Here is a 22,137-nt window from a genome sequence, read left to right as displayed (position 1 = left end):
GCTGGAGCCCAGCAGTCACTGAGTGTGGAAACTGGAGATAGAAGGATGCAGCGTAGGCTCCCATGGCAGCTTACACCAGGCAGATACAGCAAGAAAGACACTCTGGCAGGCAGCTAGAAACAGGGGAGTTGTCTAGAGAGAGATGCAGAGCTCTGGACATTTAGCTCCTCCCGACAGAGTTTTGCTAGTGACCTTATATACCTGAAACTTAGGTCCACTTGAGATGTCAGTTCACCTGGGTCAGAACTTAAGCAGTAATTCTTCCCAACTATGCATCTTCTTCTGGCATAAGTAGGAATGCTGCCACATGATCCTACCTAATTCCTCCATCTCCTTGATGTCTGAAAATTTGTTTTTCGCCCTCAAGTTTTACCTGGGTGAGAATGCTATGAAATACAAGTGGGAAAATATTTTTAACCTCTGTTTAGTTTCCCTGGAAAGTGATACTTGAAAAGATACCTTTGAGAAGGGTGCTGAATAAAAGGTATTCATAAAGAGAAGCAGCATAACATCAAATGTCTTCTTGCAAATGTAAGCAATGTTAGTGTTGGAGAGTGAAAGTTTGTTTCAGATTCAGAGTTCCTTTTCCTTTTGCCTTTCTCTGGGGGAAACCATATCATTATCATACCATCTACAGTGCAGCTTTGTTTTATAAAAAAATTTTCTTTTATAGAAAATATTTCTTTTATAAAAAATGTTTTCTAATACAGAAGTTCTTCAGGCAGGGATTGAGCCCACATCACAGCAGCAACCTGTGCTAGCATTGACAACCCCGGATTCTTAACCCACTGAGCCACCAGGAAACTCCCTTTCTGCTATCTTTATCCTCAGGTCCCATAAATCTAGTGATACAATTTGGAGATATACCACAGGCAAAAATACTGTTTGCACTATAAACAGGTTGTATATAGATCTAAAGACAAAATAAGACCTTATTTTGTGCTATTACTTAAGGAAAATAGAAAAGATTAGGGTGAATGAAGAATTTGTGAGGGGTCTGACTCCAATTTGAGGTCAGAATAAGGAATTTGTTACCATATCCTTTTACATTCCAAAGACCCAATACTTTAGTGGTCATGAATAACCAATGCCGTATTAGATAAAAACACCCTTTAGCAAGGACGTGATATATTGGACATTCTTTTTTTTTTTTTTTTTTGCTTTTTTGTAGGGCCACTCTGTTTTTTGGGGGTTTTTTTGTTTGTTTGTTTGTTTTTGGCTTTTTGCCATTTCTTGGGCCGCTCCTGCGGCATATGAAGGTTCCCAGGCTAGGGGTCGAATCAGAGCTGTAGCTACCGGCCTACACCAAAGCCACAGCAACGCGGGATCCAAGCCACGTCTGCAGCCTACACCACAGCTCACGGCAATGCCGGATCCTTAACCCACTGAGCAAGACCAGGGATCGAACCTGCAACCTCATGGTCCCTAGTCAGATTCGTTAACCACTAAGCCACGACAGGAACTCCTTTAGGGCCACTCTTATGGCATGTGGAAGTTCCCAGGCTAGGGGCTGAATCACAGCTACAGCTGCCAGCCTACACCACAGCTCACAGCAACTCCTGATTCCCAACCCACTAAGTGAGGCCAGAGATGGAACCAATGCCATATTAGATAAGGCTTAGACAACTTTTAGCAAGGACGTGATATATTGGACATTCTCTCTCTCTTTTTTTTTTTTTTTTTCTGGCTTTTTTGTAGGGCCAGTCTTTTTTTCTTTTTGGCTTTTTGCCATTTCTTGGGCCGCTCCTGCGGCATATGAAGGTTCCCAGGCTAGGGGTCGAATCAGAGCTGTAGCCACCGGCCTACACCAGAGCCACAGCCACAGCAACGCGGGATCCAAGCCACGTCTGCAGCCTACACCACAGCTCACGGCAATGCCGGATCCTTAACCCACTGAGCAAGGCCAGGGATCGAACCTGCAACCTCATGGTCCCTAGTCGGATTCATTAACCACTGAGCCACGACGGGAACTCCTTTAGGGCCACTCTTAAGGCATGTGGAAGCTCTCAGGCTAGGGGTTGAATCATAGCTACAGCTGCCAGCCTACACCACAGCCACAGCAACATGGTACCTGAGCCGCATCTGTGACCTACACCACATTTCACAGCAACACCTGATTCCCAACCCACTAAGTGAGGCCGGAGATCAAACCCACATCCTCGTGGATACTAGTCAGATTCGTTTCTACTGTGCACAACAGGAACTCCCTATCCTGGACATTCTTGGTCAAGCCATTCAAATAACTTCTTTTGACTTCTTCCTAGAGGTTGAGTATTAACAACCTAGAAACCTAGATCTAAAGTGTCAAGATGCTTCACTGACACAGAAATATAGATAAGCATTGTTGATCAGCCAAAAGAGACAAATTTGTGAATAAGCATTCATCGATTATGTATTTCATGGCAGGTAGTAAGTAGGGATGTAAAAATAAGTGACTCATAATCTAGAAGAATTACAGCACATGCCTGTAACTATTTATAGGATAGGACCTGTCATCAAGCACTTTAGAATGGCATAAACAGTGCCGTAGGCATTCAGAGCAGTGCAAAGCATTCTTGGCTAAATTTTTATTTTCCTAGTGGTTTGTAGTACCGTTTGTATTACATTAGTGTCGCAGCCCTTACAATCTCAGTAAATTAAATGTAAACACATTTCTAGCCATGCCTTTAGTTTACATTTTAATGTTAGGCCTATTGCTGTGATGCTGTGTGCTATAAATAGCTCAGGTATCTAAGGATGACTATATTTAGACATTGTGGAATGTTTATTGTTATGGCTAAGCTGAGAATTCTGTCATGGGGAAAAAAGAGAACCATCCTGTTTTTATTAAAACAAGCATTCTCTATTCTCTGTGAATCTTTTAGTATTCCTTAGGTTTTTGGTAAACACAGCATCTTCTGATGAAATAAGCAAATGTTTATAAAGGAACTTGTGTATACAAAACTGCGACGGATACTAAAGATTCAAAGAAGGCCGATACATGGTCCCTGCCTTCCAGAAAAGGACTCACCAGGGATGTCAGAATAGACCAGATAATTATGGTTTGATGTTATCCATGCTGTAATCCAATTTATGGAAACATTGCAAAGGAAGTAAATAATGTATCTTAGATCTAGATCTCATGGCTGGAAACAAGATTTTTAATTTAGAAAATCAACTTTGAGAGAATATAGTGAATGCAGATGTCAGCAAACCTTCTAATGGGTTGTATAGACACCTAGACTTTCTTAATTCCAAAAAAGCTTTATGCAGCCCTGTTGACAAAAATCTGCAAACAATGCTGAGTCTTTGGGGGACTTTTTCACAAATAATAAATGAATTTGTACTTCTATTTCAGATCTTGCTCTTCTATCATTTTCCTCTCTTCTCCCCTTAGATAACTGACCATGTAGCGCCACTTGTTTACAAACTTGTTACATCTACGTTGTCACCATTTAAACTTAACTATCTGTTCTAAATGATTATGTGTTTAAATTTTTAAAAAATCAAACAACTGCCGTTTTCCCCAAGTCAGTTTCTGCATTCTGTGTAATTTTCTGAATCTATAATATTTAGAAAGATTCTACTGAGTTATGGCACTGCAGAACATACTAAAGTAGTTTATGAGCAACCTCTCACTTTAATCTGAATTTAAATCCAATCAAAAATATTAAGTTATGGCTTTGGAAAAAAACATTAATGAACATTGTTTTAATTTAAAAATAATCCATTTATCTCTATAGAAGTTGGTACTTTGTATAAGAAGATTGAAGTTGTTCATTTGAAGCACAAAAAGAAATGTTAAAAACCAAGGTAGTCTCAGGAGTTCCTGTCGTGGCGCAGTGGTTAACGAATCCGACTAGGAAGCGTGAGGTTGCAGGTTCAGTCCCTGGCCTTGCTCAGTGGGCTAAGGATCTGGCGTTGCCGTGGGCTGTGGTGTAGGTCGCAGACATGGCTCGGATCCCGAGTTGCTGTGGCTCTGGCGTAGGCCGGCGGCTACAGATCCAATTCGACCCCTAGCCTGGGAACCTCCATATGCCGTGGGAGCGGGCCCAGAAAAGGCAAAAAGACAAAAAAAAAAATTAAAAACCAAGGTAGTCTTCCAGGGTAATCCCATGATTAATGGACTTTTTTCATTAGTAATGGAATTTTTTTAATTAAAATATAGTTGATTTACAGTGTTATGCCAATATCTGCTATACAGCAAAGTGACTTTGTTATGTATATATACATATATATTTGTTTCTCCATTCTAGATGTAATCGTTTGCCTCTACTAACCCCAAACTCACAGTCTGTCTCCCTCCCTACCCCTACCCCCTTGGCAACCCTAAGTCTGTTCTCTATGTCTATCTGTTTCTGTTTTGTGCCATATTTTAAATTCCACATATAAGTGATGTCATATGGTATTTGTCTTTCTCTTTCTGACTTTCTTAACTTAGTGTGATAATTTCTAGTTACATCCATGGTGCTGCAAATGGGATCATTTCATTCTTTTTATGGCTGAGTAGTATTCCACTGTGTATATGTACCACATCTTCTTAATCCATTCATCTGTCAACAGCATTTAGATTGTTTCCATGTCTTGACTATTGTGAATAGTGCTGCAGTGAACATAGGGGTACATGTATCTTTTTGAATGAAAGTCAGATATTTTAATTCATTCTACATTTTGGAAACTCTGCTTTTATGAAGATTATGAAGAAGAATTTGACTATAATTTATTGTTTTGAAGAAGTTGTATACAGAGACTTAGGACATAACTGGTTCTTTGTTAATTCTTTTCCTTAAACATATAATATGGATTCATAGTTTTTCACATTCATTTTATAAATTGCAATGGCCTGTGTCTTTTAGTCTCTGTTTCAGGCCCACAGAATGCAGGTGACGCAAGAATATTTGAGTTCTATTGTGTTTCTGTTGAAAGCTGTACTTTCCCACTAATTTCCCCTTGATAAAATCCTTCTTGTATAAAGTTTCATTTTGGCTCTCTTCATATATGAAAACCCCACAGGCTCAATAATCTGCATTAAATAGTTACTGAAGTACTATCGTTTCCTTATCTCCTGATAGTGACTCGGCTCACAGCTAGCTTCTAGAGCAGTTTGTCCACATTATAGATTCACATTTATGTTTTGATATTTAAAAATTGCCCTATGTCCAAAGTACATATATGTTTATATAACATTCAACCTAGTCAATTTCACTTTTTATTCATGAAAGAAAGTAATAGACCCAGCAACAAGAAATCTGTATGATAGATTTCCTGATATGAAAATTGTAAGCATTGTGATTTTTCTGCTTCAGACAGCTGAGGTGGCTTTAGCTAACCTCAAGAACAAATATGAAAATGAAAAGGCAATGGTGACGGAAACGATGACGAAACTTAGAAATGAACTGAAGGCTTTGAAAGAAGATGCAGCAACTTTCTCATCCCTGAGAGCAATGTTTGCAACAAGGTAATAGTTTTTACTTCCAAGATTAGGTGTTGTACATGGGAAAAGACTTTAAAATGCACAGGTGAATCTTCGTGCATAGTGAGTGTTTATTTGTTTTGTTTTTCTAGGACCATACCTGCAACATAGGAAGTTCCCAGGCTAGAGGTTGAATCAGAACTACAGCTGCTGGCCTACACCATAGCCACAGCAACACAGCATCCGAGCCACATCTGCAGCCTACACCACAGCTCATGGCAAATGCCTGATCCTTAACCCCCTGAGCAAGGTCAGGGATCGAACTTGCATTCTCATGGATACTAGTTGGGCTCATTTCTGCTGAGCTACAATGGGAACTCCCATAATGAGTGTTATTTATTTTGCTATCTAAAAGGGCAAAGTGTAGAGAAAATACATGAGATTACACTCTGACAAATCCAAAATGAAACCTTCCATGCTCTTTTCCAGAGCCATTTCCTGGATACACCGGTTCAAACAATTCTTTTACATACAAGTGTTTTTTAATTAATATGATAGATATTTTTTCTAGAGCCTTATGTGTTTGGGGGCAAAAACTAACCAATCAACCAATTAACAAACAAACAACAACAACCAAAAAAAGCAGTAAAAAAAAGGGGGGGACCCATGTCATAAAATAGCTAAATATTACATTATTGCCAGTGACATTTATTTCTGTGACTAAACTACATAAAATGTTTATCAGAGTTCCTATTGTGGCTCAGGGGTAACAAACCCGACTAGTATCTATGAGGACGTGGGTTCGATCCCTGGCCCTGCTCAGTGGGTTAAGGATCCGGTGTTGCTGTAAGCTGCAGTGTGGGTCTCAGATGAGGCTCGGATCTGGCATGGCTGTGGCTGTGGCTGTAGCGTAGGCCAACAGCTGCGGCTCCAATTCGACCCCTAGCCTGGGAACTTCCATATGCTGTGAGTGAGGCTGTTTAAAAAAAAAAAAAAAAGTATTTATCATTAGCAGATATTTGTGTGAGAAAAATAGCTTAATAATGAAGATTAATATTCATCATATCAGCTAACTACTTAGACTTTATATCACCAAATCTTTCAAACTGCCGCAGTAATTATTTAGACAAATATTAGTTACTACTTTCCCCCCACCGGTTATATTATGAAGCACCAATGTGTTTTACAATGTCTAAACTTCATCTTCATGATTGTTAAGAAGTATTGATTCAAGTGTTTCAAAATCTTGAGATTTTCAGGGTAGTGTTGCCATCTCCTTTTTGCTGTCACAATTCAAGGCCAAAGCAAAAATAGTTATATACTTTATACGATGCAAACTTGGTACAAAATTCACAAAGCAAAACTTTGGTTATGCTTTATTTGCAGATTCGATAAATTACATGTTACATGTAACGGAGGTAAGTGTTAAAAAAAATCCTGGGCCCTGGAATCTATCCAGCTTTCTTTTTGTGTCAAAAGAGAAAAGTTTGGGAATTCCTGTTGTGGTACGGCGGAGACGAATCTGACTAGTATCCATGAGGATGCAGGTTCAATCCCAGGCCTCACTCAGTGGGTCGGGGATCTGGTGTTGCCATGAGCCGTGGTGTATGCCGGCAGCTGTAGCTCCAATTCAATTCTATCCCTAGCCTGGGGGGGAAAAAAGGAAGACAAAAAGCTCGAATTTAGCAACTGACACTTGGAAATAGCTGTGAGAAGGCTGAGTGCCTCAGGGACCACAGGGGCACAGGAGAACCAAAGGGAACTGACTTCTGGGTGTGAGCACAGTAGTTTGGGGAGTAGAGCATACCTGTGGCCACTGGTGGGGGGCGGGGGGTAAGGTAGAGAACTGGTTTGGTGCACAAAGCCACCTTCTTTGAAAAAGAGATCAAAACATTTTTAAAGGGACATTAAAAGTCTCAATCTGGTTTATATAGGAATTATTACCCCCAAATAATGCATTTTCATAGAAATTTGTCTTTTCAATTACAGCAACTGCCTTACTCCGTAGTATTTTTTAAAATATTGCTATGTGACCGATTAAAATGAATCTGGAATCCTGAAATCCGCATTTTATTTTACTAAACCTCAATTTTTCTTATGATGTTCCTGCTGTGCTTCTTGACATACAGTGTTAAAGATAATGAGACCCATCTGGATCTCAAGTTCTTTGACTACAAAGTATTCTGTCTTTTTTTTTTTTTTTTTTTTTTTTTGGTCTTTTTGCTTTTCCTAGGGCTGCACCTGCAGCACAGGAAGGTTCCCAGACTAGGGGCCTAATCGGAGCTGGATCCAAGCCGCGTCTGCAACCTACACCACAGCTCACAGCAACGCCAGATCCTTAACCCACTGAGCAAGGCCAGGGATCGAACCCGCAACCCCATGGTTCCTAGTCAGATTCGTTAACCACTGAGCCATAACGGGAACTCCTAAAGTATTCTATCTTTAAAATACTACAAGTCTTATGTTTATTTCAAAGTTGATATAATACATTTTGGATAATTCCAGAAAGTCGGTAACCATCTGCTGGTTCTTGAAGAAAGTTATTACTTTCTTAGTGGGTAGATAAATTCAGGAAGAAAAAAACTTCTGAATAAATTATATGAATAATTCTTCCTTCCAAATGTACATGTGTTCAGGTGTTACTTTTGGTGGAAAAAGTCCACTGAGCTTATCCTCCTGCTGCAGCATGAGCATCAGACCTGAATAAAGGTGTTTCTGACAGCTGGCTATATCCGTATCAAACCCTGCACAAATCTTGGGGGTTTTTTGACTCCTACTGGTTAATCATCTGGTTGAGAAATCACTGAAAATACTCAGGTTTCTAATTCAGGCAAATCTGCCATATTCAAAGTACTAGCAACTACAACCTATACTCAATTAAAATAAAACCTATAAATATAAAGAAGTACATTTTATAAATATTATTATTCTTTTGCATGCTGCAGGCATAGACTATAACAAATTTGTCACACTCCTCCTAAGAATACAACATTACACAGTAGAAAAAGCTAATGTAACACATCTGCAGTGCTGTGAACCTCACCTGCGACTTTAACATTGGTTCTTCTGCCACCGTGGATCAGCCCCCACAATAACTCTGTCTCTGAGGTTTAAGATACCACCTGTTAAGAATGTCCCCATATGGGAGTTCCCATTGTGATTCAGCAGTAAGAACCCAACTAGTATCCATGAGGGTGCAGGTTTGATCCTTGGTCCTGCTCAGTGGGTTAAGGATATGGCATTGCCATGAGCTGCAGTGTAGGTTCCAGATGCAACTTGGATCTGGCGTGGCTGTGGCTGTGGCCAGCAGCTGCCGCTCTGATTCATCCCCTAGCCTGGGAATTTCCATATGCCCCAGGTGCAGCTTTAAAAACATAAAAAGAAAGAAAATGTCCCCATGTGTACTTCCTTGTATAGATGAATTATCAGTTATCGAACCTACTCTGTTTCTAATTTTCTACAGTAATGGATTACTTCCACTCTGCTCTAGGAAGACCATTGTTCTAAATATCTAAAATTCCAGTAAAATTCATTATTTTCAACTTCTTAAGTTCCAAATTTAATTTCACCAAGATTTTCTCCTGACCACTTTTCTGTTGTGGTTCCAGATGTGATGAATATGTCACACAATTGGATGAGATGCAGAGACAGTTAGCAGCTGCAGAGGATGAGAAGAAGACTCTAAACACTTTGTTACGAATGGCTATCCAGCAAAAACTCGCCCTGACCCAGCGGCTGGAGGACTTAGAGTTTGACCATGAGCAGTCCCGACGCAGCAAAGGCAAACTTGGGAAGAGCAAGATCGGCAGCCCTAAAGTAAGTGGGGAGGCATCAGTCACCGTGCCCACCATAGACACTTACCTCCTGCATAGTCAGGGCCCACAGACACCCAACATTCGGGTCAGCAGTGGCACTCAGAGGAAAAGGTATGCATGCAGCGATCTTCATAGTATGGTGCAGTGGCCAGATGTTAGTTAACTGCAAAAATTAATGTGCTCGTATTGTGGAGGATGGAGGAAGGGAAAGAAGAGAAAAACTGGGAGTGGGTGTATAAATGGGCCTTGCCAATGTCGGTTTTTCCAAATTAAAACCTTTTGATAATTGTATTTATTTATTCCTTTCTGTCACCCACACCCCACCTTTTGGTTAACCATAATATAATCTTCGAGTGTCTGTTAACATTTTTGCTGTTCCTTGTATGCATAAGTTTGCTTCTCCCTTACCTCCAACCTAAAACTGGGTAGAAAAAAGGTGAATATTAAGAATGAAGCTATGTTTTACATGGGTGATAATTTTAAAAGCCATTGTACCTCTGGTAATGGTGCTATTTACCAGCTTCTCTCTAATGGGGCAAGGATATGAATGTGTGTTCTTAGGGGAATTTTGTCCATATTCCGAAAACTGATGACTGACTCAAAGGAATGTCTTTATTTAGGGCAAATGAAATTAAATATGTATAGTCTTTTTTTTTTTTAAGCAGGTTTTTGTGCTTTTTTTTTTCATTTGGTATATGAATATTGCTCAAAAAAAAAAATCACTTGTAAGGTTTTTAGTGGCTTGATTTTATAACCTTTTTCCAGAGTCCTGGATATTGAATTACTTACCCTGTATTTTCAGTTGATGGTAGAATTTTTATTGTAGGAACTTTCAGTAAAGAATCAAACAATATAAATATTTTCTATTTGTAGTTCAAACTAACTATAATAAATCTCTCTTCCAGTATCCAGTACAGTTTCCAAATAGGGTTGTATCCTGCTATGGAAACTAAATATTTAATGAAAAATCTTGGTTTACATATTAAAAAAATTAAATGCCAATATAATAATGTTGTCACTGGTGAGGCTTTGAAAGGTAATTAAAGTAAAACTTTTTTGTTTCCTATATGTATTTTCTTGGATCTCCTGCAAGACAATTTTCACCTTCCCTTTGTGATCAGAGCCGTCCCAGGACTTCAGGGGCTTCCTACCTACAGAATTTATTAAGAGTTCCCCCTGATCCCACCTCCACAGAGTCATTTCTTCTGAAGGGCCCCCCTTCCATGAGTGAATTCATCCAAGGGCACCGGCTCAGCAAGGAAAAAAGGTTAACCGTGGCTCCACCAGGTAAACATTTTTTCCTTGGGTGCATGTGATGCAAATGATGAGTTGAATAGACAGCTCTCTCCTTCCTTCCAACCTCTCAGGCCCACCCATCCCCAGAGTCTAACTTTGAGGACAGTAAATTCCTACAGTTAAAGTAAAAACGCCTTTATTCTTCACTTCCTCGTGCCTTCTTTACTCAGCCAGTCATTTCTTAGGAGTCTCCAGGGACTTCCTTTTAACACCCACGGATGGAAAATGAGAGTTGGAAGGAATGGGTTAGATGAAGGGAAACTAGCAACAGGCACAACACAGGGCACACAGTGGGATCCTATTTGCAGTTTGGTAGCTCATAGCAGTTCCTTCTTGGTCAAATTTTGTCTTTGTTCTGATCATCTTTAATGTAATTTCAGTAAAGGGAGCTGTCTTTAGAAAAAGCTCTTTGGGCTAATCTCCTTTTGTAGTGACTCAGAATGTCTCCTCAGTTATTGAGATGCAAAAGTAAAATCCGCTAAGATCTCTTCCCAGAAACATTGAGGAAAAAGTATAATATTCCTATACTTTGTAAGCTCTTATTGATTTATACTAACCAGTATGCTCACAACTTACTTTACTAGCACCACTGTTTTGAATTTTTTTTAAATACTTTTTATTTTTTCTATGAAGGGCCTCAATTGAAAATGTGACTTCTGACATATAAAGATCATCCTTTTGAGAAATCCCTGCGTGCTAACTGTAGGTCAGAGGTGGCACATAGGAACTCCACCAAACAAGCCCAAAGGTAGCTACTCTTAGGCTGTCACAGGGAATGAAAAAGTAAATCAGGTTAGTTGTCACTGTTAGAAACCCAAGAGATTTCACATGAACAGGTGTATTTCTGGTCTCCCTTGAATGATTCCTAATATCTGGCAGCCTTAGGTCTGCATTCATGCATGTCAGCAACCTACTGGAGCTATGCAGTGGCTGCAGCTTTTAAACAGGGCAAACTGCAGCTTGCCCCCGTCTCCCTCACTTCCTATTACTTATCCTCAACCTCGTGTCTGTTATCTTCTAGCCCCAACTATATATAACCTTTGAGTTTGCCACCTTTGCCCTGAATTTTTTTTTTTTTTTTTGCTTCAATTTTACCTTAATTCCTTTTTGGAAACCTAAGCCTTGGAATCTCTACTACTTTCTTTCTCTGATTCATGAATCAGTCTGTTGGTTGGGATTAAAAGATGTGTGCAAATTTATAGCACAAGTTCAACATTCTAAGAATGTTAGAGAACAGAGGTGGTGAAGAGGAGGTGGGAGAGCATTAACAGCCAAAGCGTGCACCTAAAAATAAAGCAACAGCTCTCCTGGATGTGCCTCCTTTCATAACTCTTTTCCTTCTGTCTTAGATCCCTTTGGAAGGTACCTTGAAATATCTGTGGATCACTGAAGTGCTCCCCATTCATCAGCACACCTAACTTAAAACTCATAGGTCATTTTAGTGTTGCAGCTGGACTTAGCACTGTCTTTTAGAACTTAGAAGAGAAATTCTGGAGTTCACGTCGTGGCACAGTGGAAAAGAATCCGACTAGGAACCATGAGGTTGCAGGTCCAATCCCTGGCCTTGCTCAGTGGGTTAAGGATCTGGCGTTGCCATGAGCTGTGGTGTAGGTCACAGACGTGGCTCAGATCCTGAGTTGCTCTGGCTGTGGTGTAGGCCAGTGGCTACAGCTCTGATTCGCCCCCTAGGCTGGGAACCTCCATAAGCTGCGGGTGTGGCCCTAAAAGGCAAAAAAAAAAAAAAAAAAAAAAGAAGAGAAATTCTGTGATTAAGTAACCTTTTTGTATTTTAATTTTAAAATGACGTATAAGATTAAAAGTTAATAATAATTATTAGTAATTTTCATTTTGTACATGACTATTTCATCCTTGTTTACATTAATATCTATTTTATATCCTTGTCATTACATTGTGGAAAGCATTAACATATATCATTAACTTTTCTATGTTACTACCTAGTCTTATTTTATTTTTGAAGGTTGTATCATAAATTTTATTTCAGATGTCATTATTGCATTAATCACTACTTTCTCTCTTGTTAACCACTAAATGGTTTTCCATTATGTCATAAGATGCTGTTAGGGGAGTTCTATTGTGGCGCAGTGGGATACGGACCCAGCATTGTCACTGCAGTGGCTTGGGTCGCTGTTGTGGTTCTGGTTCAATTCCTGGCCTGGGAAATTCTGCAGGCTGCAGGCTCGGTCAAAAAAAAAAAAAAAAAAAAGAAAGAGAGAAAGAAACTATTAAAAAAGGGGAAAAAAGCTGTTGGGAATATCCTCATGTGTTCAGCTTCTCATCTATTCCATTATGTTTCTCAAGAGTGAGATCATTGGGTTAAAAGTGTGAACATCTTTATGTTTTTTGCTCCATTTTGATGTGCTGTCAAAAAGGGTGTATCAGTGTATATAAAAAGCCCTACATTTTCCCCATTTTCACACATTCTGAATCTTTCTCCTACTTATACACACTATACACATCTTGCAACTCTAAGGCTAATTGGCACACATGAATGAGAATATTATTATGGTTTCTTAAATTCTTTAACTTTGAGTGGGAAAAAGGCCATAGGCCTTAGAAATGATTACTATATGCAAGATTAGAGTGATAAATAATGTGGAATTCAGAATCATCACTAGGCCAGAAAAACATTTTAAGGACATCTTAGCATATTGATGAACCTTACATTTTTAACCTTTCATTTGAAGTTAAAATAATAAGAGGCAAGAAATAAAACTTGTTATAGTCTGAGGGATTTTTCAGTTGTTTATCAGGAAACCAACCAGATTAATAAATTCTTCATCAACCAAGCAGCCTTTTCTAAAAGGTTCTAGTTAAATGAATTACTGTAAAAACTGATTAACCATCTATACCAAAATGTAGCTTCTAAAAATATTTGCATTATTGACAATGTATTTTTCCTAGGCTCAACTATATTGGGTAAGACATATTAATTAAACATTATTTATGATGCTTTTACTATGTGAAATATTTTCCTTAAGCTGAGAAAGGAAAAATACACCATATATAACTAGTCCTATGTTCTATGCAAGAAATATCTTAAGCCCATGGGAAATAATGGATTTTATAATTATTTTTTATTTATGAGCTTAATATAAGTTATTCATTATAAAATTTACTGGCTGGTACCAATATATGCTCATCATTTTAAAAGGATAATTTCCTGTTAATTTATCAGAATTTTTTGATAGGAATTGTTTTCTAAAATATAGTTTTAATATATCTTTTTAGATGATTTTAATTCTAATAAGCAGATTACAGGTTGTTTTCTATTGGGGATTATTGAAGTAATGAAATCAATAGAAATGAAATTAGTTTAATTAATTTTAGATTCTTTGGTTGAGAACTTGCAAGAGATATAAATCTCATTTAAAATTTAAAACACAAAATATAACAGAGTTCCCTGTTGCACAGTAGGTTAAGGATCCAGCATTGTCACTGCAGCTGGCATTGAAACTGACAGCATTTATGACTTGACCCTAGCCAGAACCCAGACTGGGACTTAACACCCATGGTTTTTAAACTAGAATCACTCATCCAGTGTCTGGACTTATTGAGGTTTGGGTTCTTTATGCCTCCCCACAGAAGGAATTCAGCAAGAGACAAAGTGATAGATAGTCAAGAAATAGATTAAGAAAAATGCTGAGAGATGCAAGCGGGCAGGCAAGGAAGCTCTGCCCTGAGGAGGTGAGCTAAATTTTATAATCCAAGGGGAGTGGAGGTGGGAAAAGACCACCTCTTTCTCTTTCTTCGGGTAGTAACTTCTCCTTATAGCGCCTCCTTGGTATCTGGTAAGAGCGTATTTGATCCTATAAGGTCAGACTAGGACTGGTCAAGGTGCTTATTCAAATCAGGGGAAGGGTGGTCCTTAAACTCCTGCCCTTGGTGTGAACCTGAACACAGGCCTCATCCCATCCCCCACCCAAAGACCTGAGGCATATCTTGAGCCTCCGCTAGTCACGCAAACTGGCCTCCTTCTGATGGCCCTCTTGGGCAATTATTAATTTAATGATCTCCCAGAGTTCCCTAGGTTTCCCTTTCTATCTATGGTCCCTTATGGGGACTTCCACAACTACCTTACTCCATCCCTATCAGCATGGGTTTGATGCCTAGCCTGGAACTTCCACATGCTGTGGGCATGGTCAAATAAATAAATAAATAAAATACAGATCATAATATATTTTTTTACCATATATAAGGAATTTTTTTCAAATAGGTTTCATTTCTGTGAGATGGTCAGCAGAAACCCCATCTTCTTCAAGGCACAATTTCTTAATTTCTGGAACATCAACGCTAGGGTAGAGCATTGCTTTTCAAAACTGGTAGAATGATTTGTGCTAATTTATTAGTACGTTACACTGATTGATTTCCAATATTAGTAAAACCTTATGGAGGAAAAGTCTGGCCCTTTCCTCTGACTGTGGTTCAAACTATGTGCTACCTCCGCCTCTGAAATCCCAGAGTTGCAGGCCATGGCTGGTTGACTTTTTTGTCCTAGACTTTATCCTTTTCCAGTGTAAAAACTCCAGTGTCCTCCTACTTGAGCCTATCAGCTTTGATGAACTTGAATCAAAGAGGCCTTGCTGACTATCAACAAGTTTGCAATCAGGCAGCAGATAGTGTATCTTCATGGTATCAATGGTTACTTTGTAGCCAACTTTTTATCTTTTTTTTTTTTTTAGGGCCATATCTGCAGCATGTGGAAGTTCCCAGGCTAGGGCTCAAATTGGAGCTACAGCCTATGCCACAGCCACAGCAATGTCAGATCCGAGCCACGTCTGCAACCTACACCACAACTCACAGCAACGCCGGATCACTGACCCACTAATCGAGGCCAGGGATCGAACTCGCATCCTCAGGGATACTAGTCAGATTCGTTTCTGCTGTGCCACAATGGGAACTCCCAACTTTTTGTCTTGATGTCTGTATAAATAATAAAATTTATAATTTAATCAACAATTAAAATCAGTCTCTCAGAATATGTAAAAGGAATCTATGTGATTCATAGGCAAGAGATGTTATTTCTGCTGTAAATACCTACAATGCATCATTTTTACAGGTAAGGTAGGTTCTTGGACCCAGTTGCCACACAGGGCTGGGGGTGCTTCCCCACCCCAAGCAATTCTCAGACACCGGCTGAGTGCCCTACAATTCAACTCAATTCTGACACTATCTACCTGGAGATGGCGTCAGATTCCTCAGGTTGAGGGACTCAGTCCTACAGGGCTGCTCCCCTCCCCACTTCATGTGCCAGTTGCAAACCACAGGTTATTACCTGTGCCTCTGACCCATAGGCATAGATTGGAGCTTCTCATGACCCTATCCTTAGACTCCAGATGCCAGTCTCAAGTTCGGGTGGTTACCTGACTTCTGAACTGCTGTAAATCAGAGGTTCCCATGACCCCGTCTTCAAGTTCAGTTAATTTGCTACTTCCTAGATCATGGGTGTGTTATAAGAGGACATAACTCAGGAAGAGCCAGGGAAGAGATGAGAGGGGCAAGGAGCAGAGAAAGGTGTGCAGCTAGCATGTTCTCCTAGCACCCCACCCCACCCCCAGTCTCCATGTGTTCACCAACCCAGAGGCTCTTTTGGGTTTTCTATGGAGGCTTCATTACATCAGCATGAGATTGATTAAATCATTGACCACTGGTGATTGATTCAACTTCCAGCCTCTCCCCTCCCGAGGTTAGGGGTTGCAAGACCCTCTAATTTAGGGTTGCTTCTCCAGGCAACCTCCCTCTGCCCTTAGGTGGGCTTCCTAAAGTCATCTATTAACATAACAAGAGACACTTCGGTCGTTCTCAGCCTTTCTAGGGTTTTGGGAGCTGTGAACCAGGAATCCTGGACTCAGACCAACTGCATTTCTTCTAAATCACAGTATCTAAGAGGATAAACAAGAAGTTTCAAACTTGAAAAAGCAAGTTTGAACTCTTTTCTTGAAGTAATAGCCTAAGCAGTTTGCTCTTCCTGAGCCTGTGCTTTCCATATAGGAGCTTTTTCTCAACTGCTTTGCCACATCATTTCCATGCCTCTGTCCCTCCCTACTTCTCTCCCGTTCTCTGAAACCACTACTGAATGAATGTGAAAGAATGGTATTGTTTTGAAATCTGAAAATTTTCTATGACATTTTAGATCCTACCAACTTTTAAAGCAACTCCTAAAAATGTGTTAACCATGTAGTCACCCCTTTAGATGTATAGTCAACAGTAGACACACGCATGTTTATTAGTGAAAATTGCCTTTATGTTTCCCTACATTCAAACAAGTAAACGCTCATCTGTTTGTTACATTGCAAAGCCTTATGCTCTTAAGCATGTATCACAACCACATTTCTTTCATCAACTCATTTTCCCATTCACTCATCTGTCAAAATTTAACAAAATAACTTGTGTACCTACTATGTGTCGGGCACTTTTCTTGGCTTTTGGTATAATGTAATGATATTCAAGTAAAACACCACCTCTGTTCTTCAAGAAACTCCTGGTCTATCAGGCAGGTAGGTAGGCAAATAAGTAGTGATATTAATCAATGTTCCTTAAGAGTTGGGGTGGTGAAGGAGTTCCCGTCGTGGCTCAGTGGTTAACGAATCCGACTAGGAAACATGGGGTTGCTGGTTCGATCCCTGGCCTTGCTCAGTGGGTTAAGGATCCAGCGTTGCCGTGAGCTGTGGTGTAGGTTGCAGACGAGGCTTGGATCCCTAGTTGCTGTGGCTCTGGCATAGGCCAGCAGCTACAGCTCCGATTCGACCCCCAGCCTGGAAACCTCCACATGACTTGGGAGTGGCCCGAGAAACGGCAAAAAAGACAAAAATAAAAAATAAAAAAAGAGTTGGGGTGGTGCAGAAGTCTTTCCAGAAGAAATGCAAGCACTGGTCATGATAGACGACTAGCCTTAAGAGGCAGCAGTGGGGCTGCAGGTGTGGGTAATGAGAAACGCCTTGTAGGAAAGGAAGTCAGCTTGCACAAAGGCCATGAGCTTGGGGCTGGAAACTGGAGCAGGACTTGGGAATGAGAGGAAATGACACTGGAAAGGCAGGCGGGGACTTGAAAACAGGGGGTCAGGTTTGTGAGAGCTGACTTTATTCCAAGGACACAGTTAAGAGTTTTAAGAAGAGGACCAAATCTTTAGTATGTAAGATCATCCTGACAGCGAGGTGGAGAATGGGTTAGATGTGGGTGATGTTTACCCCCCAAAACTGGGTTCACCTCTTGGTGGGTGTTGAGCCAAAAGACAAAACCAAGCAAAGCTTGAGAGAAAGGATGATTTACAGCAGCAAGTAAGGAGAAGACTGCCGAGAGTCTTTCCCAAAGCAGTGGCTCTCCAAGCAATAACAGGGAAGTATTCCTGAAGGGGCTCGAGTGGTAGGCAGAGTCCGAGATTAAGTTGATTAAAGTCACGAGGGTCAGAAAAAGTCAACACCATCATTCCTTAGGTTCCAGTCTTTTGGTTGGTTGAGTGCTTCAGGCTAATCTTTACCACTGACACAGGACTAGGAGTCTACAACTGAAAGGTCATCTCTGCTTTTGTTACTTCTCTTGCCTAACAACAGGCAATGTTTCTGCTTTACTTTGTTCCCTCAAGACCATTAATTACTAAGACCTGTTCAAGGCCAGGCTTAGGTCACAAAATGGCTTAGGGTAAAAATGGCTTCCTTTATGTCAAAAAAGCCGTGCTTGGTTTTCTTTCTCAGGGACCCCTACCCTATCTGATCTCAGAGAGACATCAGGAGTGATGGCTTGAAATGAGATCTTACTTTTCTGCTTAGGACTTGAACCCAGGCAGTCTGGGTAAAAACCAGGGATCCTAGCCACTAGACTAGCTAGAGGCTAAAACCAGGTTGCCCTGATTCTTGCCCTCTGTTGAAAGCAAGAATATTTCAAGGAGACAGAGACTCTAAAAGTAGGTACAAAATTTATTATTTTAGACACAGTACAACATGTGGGAGAGCACACAGAGAAATAGTTTAAGATGGAAGCAAGGCAGTAACACACAGGCAAAAGAGGAGCTCAGGTGAGGGCGTCCTCCTAAATGAGGAGCAAGCCGGAGAAGTGATTTAAATCAGTTATACAGGTGATTTATACAGGACGGTTCTTCCAGGTCTTTGTTTTCCTTTGGCCAGTTATCTTCTTTTATTTCTCACACCTGACCAGACCCAGGGCCCTCCCTGATATGCGTGCGCATCTTTTGGCCAAGATGGATTCCAGAGCAAAGGGTTATGGGACAGTATCAGGACTTACTGTGGACTGGTATCGCCCTTTTGCATATGTGGATTTGGGAAGGTCTCCTTGACTCTATGAGTGGTCATCTTATCTTTTTACTCCAGCAGAGCTCAGCTCCTGCCATTAACTTTCTCCTTGAAGTGTCAAAGAGAAGCAAGGCCCAAATTACTCAGCCTAACAAATCCCAGCTTTTCTCAGCCCAGGGGCCCATCTACCTCCTACCTCATATCTGCTTACTATAACACCTGAGGGAAAGAAGCTCCTACAGAGTCTAATGAAATGTAAGATGAGAGGTGGTGGAGGAATATGAATGTTTCAAGTGTCTGAAGTCAGAGAAGTTCAATTGGTAAAAGCCGGTGTGTGCTATGTACACACAACATATTCTAACCCTTCATCCTCCAGTGGTTTGTCTGTGAAAAGAGCTTGGCAAGTGCAACTTGAAGTACTTCTTGAACTAATAGCCTCAGTGGTTCTTTGCCTATAAGTGTATTTTTTCCTATAGAGGCTTCTTCATTTTTGTGTGTTACACTCCCCCCACAGAACTTTTTTTCCCACAGGGATCAATTCTTGAAATAGCAAGAGTGAACAACATTTTGTGGAAAATTGTAATCTTTTTTTTTTTTCTTTCTTTCTTTTTGCCTTTTCTAGGGCCGCTTCTCACAGCATATGGAGGTTCCCAGGCTAGGGGTCCAATCAGAGCTGTAGCCACCAGCCTACACCAGAGCCACAGCAATGCAGGATCCGAGCCACATCTGCAACCTAGACCACAGGTCATGGCAATGCTGGATCCTTAAGCCACTGAGGGAGGCCAGGGATCGAACCCGCAACCTCATGGTTCCTAGTCGGATTCGTTAACCACTGTGCCACGATGGGAACTCCGAAAATTGTGACCTTTTAGGCTTTTTCTTTTTTGGTCTTTTTTCTTTTAGGGCCACAGCCTCAGCATATGGAGGTTCCCAGGTTAGGGGTCCAATCAGAACTGTAGCCACTGGCCCATGCCACAGCCACAGCAACGCTGGATCCTTAACCCACTGAGGGAGGCCAGGGATTGAACCCACATGCTCACGGATGCTAGTCAGGTTCACTAGCTGCTGAGCCACGGTGGGAACTCCTTATATTTGTTTTAACATAGCGTCTATGGAATTTTCCCCTACAAGAGGAAGGCTTGGGCATTTTCTGGTATTAGAGCCTATTATTGCCCTTGGTGTGGAAAAGCTAATTCAAAAATACCAATTCAGGAGTTTCCCTAGCAGTTTAGGATTTGGCATCATCACTGCTGTGGCTCAGATATGATCCCTGGCCTGGGAATTTCTTCATGGGTGTGGCTGGAAAAAAACAAAAACTAATTGACAGAATTACTAACCACATGTTTATACATACATTTTTCTATCTTGCCCCAATGTAATATGCAATCAAAAATTTGTTTAAATTTTCAAATTTTAGTGGATCATGTATGCTGCAAGAGTATTTTTCTCTCTTCTAGGTTAGTTCTGATTTATTTCACAGTGGAAATGTGCAACACCCTCAAATTTCTTTTCAATTCTTTCAGTATTTCTTCAAGTAGCAATTCCATTTTTACAGGAAGTCTTTTAGCATAGAATGGTCTTGGGTTGGCATGTGCAAAGAATGGCATCTGAGAAACATATCTCTAGATTCTGTCCACCTCTATAATAACAGTTACCTAATTGGGTTGGAATATACAAACAGCATCTAGGAGATGGGTCTCTTCTTTAGAATCTGTCCATCTCTATAACGACAGACACCTAATTGAAAACTGAAAAATACAGAAATGTATCTCACTTTTTTCCAGATAGCTCAGTATTTGCTTATTTAGATAAATATCAGATGTCCTCCAAGGTAGTTGAACATTTTGATTTTCATCCAGAATAACTAGGTTCATATGAAAATATTCTGGAATTTTAGGATTTTTTTTCCCCTTCCTTATTTTCTCTTGCAAAATGTTTAGGCTGTATGTATCATATATACCAATCTTACCACCGTGTGCATAAATGCATAAAAATTCTGAAAAATTCTGATTCCTTATCTACACCTGGTGGAATTAGCCACTTGGTCCCCTTTGTCTCAGTACAGACACACCCTCACATTTTGTCTTAAAATCAGATTCCTCCATGAGTCGACAAGTTTTTTGAGCAGAAAATTTCCTTCTTGATCTTTTAATCCACAGGATCTTACACTGCACTTGGCACATAGTAGACCTCGATTTGACCTCGATTTGTTGGGCCCTTGGTAATTAGTCCAATTTTCCTACAATATCTCAAAATATGCAGCTTTATTCTGGTTTATCATCTCTAAATACAGTTTTAATGTACAGAATTATAGTGCATTTCAGGTGTGGTTTAATGTAGGTGATGTAATAAAATTTGGAAAATTTTCAAGTTTCATTTCTATTATTATTTAATCCAGGCAGCATGTATATCATTTGGAGTTTTTTTTATTTTGTTGTTTTAATATGTAAATGACTAAAACTCAAGGCAATTATAAGAAAATATTCATTTTAGAGGGCAAAATTTATGAACCCATATAATACACTCAGAGTAAGAGGTTGCATATAAATATTTAGGCTTTCCTTACTTACTACTTTCTCTTATTCCCTCTTTTATAGGGCTGCACCTTTTTTTCTTTTTTAGGGCTGCACCTGCTGCATATGGAGGTTCCCAGGCTAGGGGTTGAATCAGAGTTACAGCTTCCAGCCTACACCACAGCCACAGCCACAGCAACGCAGGACCTGAGCCGCGTCTGCCACCTATACCACAACTCAGGGCAATGCCGGATCCTTCACCCACTGATCAAGGCCAGAGATTGAACCAGAAACCTCATGGTTCCTATTCAGATTCGTTTCCACTGCACCACAATGGGAACTCCCTCTTATTCCTTCTTACGTGCATTTATAGTTTTTAAGTATATTTTTCAGTAGATAATGACTGTTCAAAATTCAAAAGGGTATACAAATAGAAAGTAGTTCTCTCTGCCACAGTTGTGCCCAGCCAAATACAGATATCTTTTCAGATTTCAGAAACATCTGTACATATAGAAGCAAATATACACTTAAATATATGCATATATATTCATAAATAAGTATTTTATGTATGTATTAACAATGACATTGGCACAAACATACGTGCTATTTTTTTCACTTAACATAGCTTGTCTTTTTTTCTTTTCATATTAATATTCATCTTTGTTTATTTTTATCCAGAGGTTTGAAGGAGGAAAGGAAGATATACCTAAACCTTTTAAGAAAACTTGAGATGTCATGCGCAGAATAGAAATATATCTTGCCAAACAATTAAATGACAGCCACAATACTGTTTCACCTTTAGACTAGAGCTGAGCAATAGAAACACAATGTGTAATTAAAAAAATTTTTGTTTTGTT

General features: G+C 40.0%; 1 protein-coding gene across 4 annotated transcripts in view; it reads left to right on the top strand.

The window, feature by feature from the left end:
• Nucleotides 1–22,137, top strand: part of BICD1 (BICD cargo adaptor 1) — a 239,672-nt gene that overhangs the window by 194,144 nt on the left and 23,391 nt on the right. For 2 of the 4 annotated variants that reach the window (XM_047787258.1, XM_047787259.1), the window contains exons 6-7: nt 5,286–5,437; nt 9,001–9,208. In XM_047787258.1, the coding sequence (XP_047643214.1) occupies nt 5,286–5,437; nt 9,001–9,208 (360 nt within the window). Of the gene's footprint in view, nt 1–5,285; nt 5,438–9,000; nt 9,499–10,300; nt 10,495–22,137 lie in introns of those variants that run through there. The other 2 variants (XM_047787261.1, XM_047787257.1) reach the window with 2 other exon arrangements.

This window comes from Phacochoerus africanus, chromosome 7 (genome assembly GCF_016906955.1).
Source record: "Phacochoerus africanus isolate WHEZ1 chromosome 7, ROS_Pafr_v1, whole genome shotgun sequence".
NCBI classification, from domain to species: domain Eukaryota; kingdom Metazoa; phylum Chordata; class Mammalia; order Artiodactyla; family Suidae; genus Phacochoerus; species Phacochoerus africanus.
The sequence above is the reverse complement of the archived record's forward strand: the minus strand, read 5'-3'. Positions and strand labels throughout refer to the sequence as shown.